General features: G+C 36.0%; 1 protein-coding gene across 1 annotated transcript in view; it reads left to right on the plus strand.

Annotated features, from left to right (window-relative positions):
• coro2bb (coronin, actin binding protein, 2Bb) overlaps positions 1–6044 on the plus strand; it is an 11119-nt gene extending 5075 nt beyond the window's left edge. Inside the window, exons 4-13 of the mRNA XM_051884895.1 lie at positions 871–987; positions 1120–1269; positions 1339–1503; positions 2041–2157; positions 2239–2343; positions 2865–2961; positions 3496–3608; positions 4001–4091; positions 4194–4327; positions 5288–6044. Of these exons, the coding sequence (XP_051740855.1) occupies positions 871–987; positions 1120–1269; positions 1339–1503; positions 2041–2157; positions 2239–2343; positions 2865–2961; positions 3496–3608; positions 4001–4091; positions 4194–4327; positions 5288–5407 (1209 nt within the window). The 3' untranslated portion in view covers positions 5408–6044. The remainder of the gene's footprint in view (positions 1–870; positions 988–1119; positions 1270–1338; positions 1504–2040; positions 2158–2238; positions 2344–2864; positions 2962–3495; positions 3609–4000; positions 4092–4193; positions 4328–5287) is intronic.
• The last annotated feature ends 331 nt before the right edge of the window (positions 6045–6375 follow it).

A 6375-nucleotide genomic window follows, 5' to 3' on the forward strand; every position in this document is an offset into this window, starting at 1 on the left:
TTACTGAAACAAAATAATTTAACCAACCAACTGAAACATAACCGTTCTGTATATAGTAAAATAATTAGTTTAACCATGCAACCATGTTTTATATACTAAAACATAAAAGTACATGCTAAAACTAGTTTAACTATCCAGCCAATTCAAGCATATCTGTACTGTGCATACTAAAACAAACTTTTTTTTGTCAACACTACACAGTAATGAGATCATGTGCAAATTAGAGACTGTAGTAATCCATAAGTGTGTGTGTTCAGACACGTGTGCTCAGTGTTTGGAGGATGTACTGATATCAATGTCAGGCTGGGAGTGAGAGATGGAGACACATGTGACTGGTACAGATGCTCAGTCAGCCCTCTGTTAGAGTTCTGATTCTGATTAGTTCAGTCCTCAAGCGTACACAAACTCTACTGAATCAAAATCACATCAGAAATGTGTTTTATTGAACTAAAGAGGGTGTAGTGAATTAAATGTTTTTACTCTCAACAAATTCATTGTATTTTGGGTAATGTGGCTGCTCAGATTTCTGTGGAACCACAATGCATAGTTTGTTTGTAGCGCCACATTCTGGTAGACATAAGAACTGCAGCCAAGAGAATTTTAATTATAATAGAAGTTGCTATACTTTTACTATAGTGAATATAGATATTGTTATTGTTTTATGTTCACTTTTTACCCAACAGATAAAAATTGCATGTGATGATATTGAGTTTGGAGGATACAATTCACAAAAATATTCTAATTTAAGCTAGCTAGGCTTCACTAGATGTTACCAACTTACAAAATCACTGCTAGAGAAAACATTTGACTCAATATCTCATACCGTGTGACAACTTGCCCCGGTCTAAATATGAGCTCATTCTCTCTCAGCCAGGGCGAATAGACCCTCATCACCCAAAGGTCTGTGGCCACCAGGGCAGCGTGATGGACATCAAATGGAGTCCGTTCATGGACAACATCATCGCGTCCAGCTCGGAGGACTGCACGGTGAGAAATAAACCTGTTATGAGAAATAAATAATGATGATCACATTAATGCCAATGCAGCCTTGACCAGGGATAAATATAATAGTATCTGAATAATACTAAAATAAAACTGCCCTTGACCTTTGAACTCCAGGTGAGAATCTGGCAGATTCCTGATGGCGGTTTGAGAAGGAACATGACAGAAGCTCTGATGATCCTGATTGGCCACAGCCGGAGGGCGGGGCTTATTGAGTGGCATCCCACCTGCAGCGGAATCCTGCTCAGCGCCGGATACGACTGCAAGGTAACCAAGACAACCAGAACTAGATCTGAATGACAAAACAATGGTGATATTTTGTTGTTTACGGAACAGATTCTGATTTGGAATCTGGAAGAGGGCGTGGCTGTGAAGATGATTGACAGCCATCCAGACGTCGTCCTCTGTATGTCCTTCAACACCGATGGAAGTTTACTGGCCACCAGCTGTAAGGACAAAAAACTGCGGATTATTGATCCTCGTTCAGGGAAAGTTCTTCAGGTGAGTGCAGACGTCATATACTGGCACAAGCCAACAAATGTCATTTTTGAATTATTCCAATTGTTTTTTTGTTGTTTTTTGTTTTTTAATAAAATCATTTTATATGTTTTATAATTATTTATATATATTTATATTTTACTCATTTTTTCTTATTTTCTTATTTTTATTTTATAATTGAATTGGTTTATTTAATATTGAAATGTTAATAAACTAAATTAAATTATATGGAAAACTGTTTCCCAATTATTCAAACACTGCTTCAGGTTTTTCGAGCTATAATTCAAGTAAAATGAAATTGCAAAACAATTATTCAAGAAATGGAACAAATAAAAACAATAGAAGCATTTTAATTTAAATTTTGTGCTTTTAAAGAAATTTTTAAAATAAAATACAAAACTAGCCAAATAATAAAATAAAATAAAAAATAAACTAATAAACTGATAAAATTATATTTATTTTTAGATTGATTATTATTTAACTGTACATTGTATTTTAACTGAACCTGTTTAATTATATGTAATCTGTACATCCAAACAGGAAGCAGACTGTAAAAGCACCAGAGTGAACCGCGTCGTGTTTCTGGGTAATCTGAAACGCGTCCTCACCACGGGCGTCTCCAGGTGGAACACCAGACAGATTGCATTATGGGATCAGGTAGGGTCTAAACGTTTTAATGTCACTAGGGCGACTAGAATAAGTAAACAAATTCATCTAGACATTTGTTTAAATATGTAGGATGACCTGTCTGCACCCGTCATGGAGGAAGAGATCGACGGACTGTCGGGCATCCTCTTCCCGTTCTATGATGCCGACACACACATGGTCTATCTGGCCGGGAAGGTGAGTGAGCCTCTATTAAAAAAGTGTAAATAGGCCGCCTTGTTGGCAGAAGCTATTTACACTAACTCCGCCCACCATTGTCTGATTAAGGCAGACAAAATTATAAAAGAAACCGGTCTGATAACAGGATCAGCGGTGTGGAGAGTATAAGGCGAGAATCCACTTTTTACCAAACTCATTCTTTTCCCTTTTCCCATCGCATATCAGCTCGAAGAGGGATTTTTAAGTGGAAATAAAGTGCCCAACGATGCGGGTAGGGTTATGGATGAGCTATAGGGATAGGCAAGTAATGTCCCAAAAAAGGAGAATCCATGTAGATTTTAATAAATATAATCATATACACTGAGTATGCTGTTATTGTTGCATACCGTTTTATAATGTACTACAATACACTGAGGTGCAAATAGTATTTGCACTAAGTATAAATGGCATCTAATTTACACGTAGTGCAAATAAAACTATAAGCGAACGTGCAGAACTGCGTGCATAATCTTGCTGTCGAAATTGTCTTGTATCCACAGGGTGACGGAAACATCAGGTATTATGAGGTCAGTCCTGAGAAACCCTTCCTGCAGTTGCTGATGGAGTTCAGGTCTCCGGCTCCTCAGAAGGGTCTGGGTGAGTTACTGTAACACGTTAGGAGGATCATAGAGCTGCACGATTCTCGTTAAATTGAGAAACACGATTTATTTGTTCAAACAGAATATCACGATTCTGAACAGACAACTAAACTAAATAACAAAATAATAATGTTAATTGCTGCAGTCTATTTAAAATGTTAATTAATCTGAATTTATTATAAAAAAAAAAAACAGGTTGAATGAATGATTCAATGACTCATTCATAAATACTTCACTTGTTTCATTACTGGATGAATCAGCATTTTTGAATGAATCTCTTGAATGAATGATTCAATGGCAAATACATTTTTTAACAGTCGCTTGTCGCCACCTAGTGGCGTAATGATGTAATGACACAATCGTTATTTGAAGCACCAAGTTACTTTCAAAAGGTGATTTGCTCTATCATAGACATCAGTGTTTATCCGAACTATAAACTTTTATCTCAGTACTTCTGTGATAATATTGAGGTGGAGGTGTCAAGTTAATCATTGGAGGTGAACAAGTCTGATCTGGTGACGTTTGCATGCAGGTTTGATGCCCAAACGCGGCGTCGATGTGGGCGAGTGCGAGATCTTCAGGTTTTATAAGCTGGTGACTCTGAAAAATCTGGTGGAGCCCATTTCCATGATCGTCCCACGCAGGGTGAGAGAAACCAAGATTTTATAACATGGGCTTACCTTTGAGCTTTAAAGACAAGATGAAATCAGACGCTTATCTGAGTGAAGTTTAACTCTTTAACTCAAAAAATGTGATTTTCTCAGCTTTTTTGTTTAAAATGTTCAAGTGTTGATTAAAAAAAAGAATGCATGAAGCTAGAATTTTTGTTGTGGTTGTTGATGTTTGTTTAAAAGCAACAAGTAAATGTTCAAAAATGCTGGCAGTGGCTGGCAATTTTTTTAAATAACGCTGGTGGGGAAAGAGTTAATTTTACTTATATTCCAAGTCTTCTGAAGTCATATAATGGTTTGTGTGCGTAACAGACTGAATGTTCTCCACTGTTATGTGTGTTTAATTATCATCTGTGTCTGCTGCAGTCTGAGTCGTTTCAGGAGGATCTTTTTCCGATGACGGCGGGCACAGAATCGGCCCTGTCGGCTGCGGAGTGGCTCAGTGGGACTGACAGAGGTGACATCTTCATCTTCATATATATCAGGGAATAAATGCATAAATAAACATGATTTGAATTCATTACTGCTTCTGTGTGTAAATGCATCTGTGTTTGTACAGGGCCAGTGCTGATTTCTCTTAAAGAAGCATATAAACGTCCAAATCCAGCAGGTCTCAGAGCATCGAAACGGGACAGACGAACAGTTAAGGGCATTGACTTACTGGAGAACATTTCTCCCAACACAGACAAAGAGGTGTGTGTGTTTGTGTTATTGTTTGGAGTTTCTCTTTCAAAGCTCATGAGGAGCTCTCATATACAGTATGATTCATGTAAAGACATAAAGGAAGCATTCACAACCCATTTTACTAAAGTAATGTGATGTGATTCTGCTCAGAGTATAAAGGATGAGGCAAAGAGAACAAGATCGGAATAATTAAGATTTTTCAATGTTTGTGAAAGAAGAAGTCTCTAACACTCACCAAGCCTTCATTTATTTGATCAAAAATACAGAAAAAACAGCAATATTGTGAAATATTTTTGCAATTCAAAACAACTATTTTCGGTGATTCAAAGCTTCTCCAGTGTCACATGATCCTTCAGAAATCATTCTAATAGGCTGATTTGATGCTCAAGAAACATTTCTGATTATTATCAAAGTTGAAAACAGTTGTGCCGCTTCAGATTTTTGTGGAAATCTTTTTAATTTGATATTGAAGCTATAAAAGTTTTGTGTATTTTTGACTTAAGTATGTATAAATTAACCAAGTAAATAGGCAAGTCTCATGAGGGCTTCGTTAATTAAGATAATGTATTGTACAGAAACTGTAACTGATATTTAAACATAAAATAAATGTGAGTATAATTCTATGTGCTCATGTAGCTAGACCAAAAGTGTTATTAATAGAGAATGAAAGTCTTTTTGTGACTGTTTTGGAGTCTTCAGATCAAACCTGTGCTGGGTTTGTGCTTCTTATGAAACAAATACTGATCCAGACTTGTGACTCTCAACCAAACAAAGCTTCAGACATCATAAATCACATATTTTTGGCAAAACAAATCAAGCTTTGATGCCTTTGTAGCCCAATATGAGATTACTGGGGTGTTTTTCCTAGGAGAAACATCTGTGAACTTCTCCATTTGCTCTTTATTTAAGCTTTTGATGTCTAGGAGGAAAAAATGAGACATCCTAGAGATCACATATGTGTTTTTTCAGCTGCTGAAGATGGTCTACAGGCAGCAGGATGAGCTGAGGAAACTCAAAGATGAACTTGGAGAAAAAGACGAGAGAATCCGACAACTGGAGCTGGAGCTCAAGAACCTGAGAAACACGTGACGGCAAAACAGCTGATGGACCATGTTATTATGAACACACTGAGGAAATAATTGTTTTAATATGATCTTATGGATGTATTTTTAAATTTAATAACATTATTTAAGATGGATGTGATTTTGAATTGTTAGTTCTCCCAAAAATGAAATTTCAGTTATTTATTTATTCACTCCCATGCTGATATTTTTACCGTGGAATTGATGTGTTGGAGCTTTGCAGTATTATTTAGCATCCACTTTAATTATAGGCTATTTTCTAACATTCTGCTGAACATCCACAGAAGAAAGAAACTTATACAGGTTTAAGATGGCATGTTGGTGAGTAAATGATGAATTTTCAGATTTTGGTGAACAGTTCCTTTAAGAAACAGATGTACAAATGAAGTCATGATGTGTCCGTTTACAAACAATTGTTAAGAAACAGATTTGCTTATGAAGTTCTTCTGGTTGTCTGCCAGAAGATGGCGCTAGAGGAGAGCGAAAAAAGCAAAGACCTTCATCTCAAACTCTCAATCTGCTCTACAAATACATTCATGTTCATACTCAATGATTGTGTTCGTCATTAATGCTGGCATGTACATATATATTTGTAAGTACAACACGACATGTTTACCATAAAAATAAAATATTGCTCAACCACATTATCGATCTTTTTCATGTTCCACAGGATCCTTCTTTACAATTTACCCACCAGTTGTTACCAAGTAATCTAATTACTTTTCCCTTGAAAAAGTAAAGTAAGGGATTACTCTTAATATTTCTGTAATTTAATTACAGTTACTTCTGATGTAATTGCATTAAATACTGTACTAGAACAATTCTATATAAAACAATAGTGGGTTTAACATCAAAATGTAATGAAACCTCCATTTGCCCACTTCGAGAGTAATTTACGCAATTGTATATCGTTTTAAAATAATTAAAAGAGCAATTTCATGTCTATCCTTGTATTGTTCAACTGGTCAAGGTTTA

This window comes from Ctenopharyngodon idella, chromosome 24, assembly GCF_019924925.1.
Source record: "Ctenopharyngodon idella isolate HZGC_01 chromosome 24, HZGC01, whole genome shotgun sequence".
Classification (NCBI taxonomy): Eukaryota; Metazoa; Chordata; class Actinopteri; order Cypriniformes; family Xenocyprididae; genus Ctenopharyngodon; species Ctenopharyngodon idella.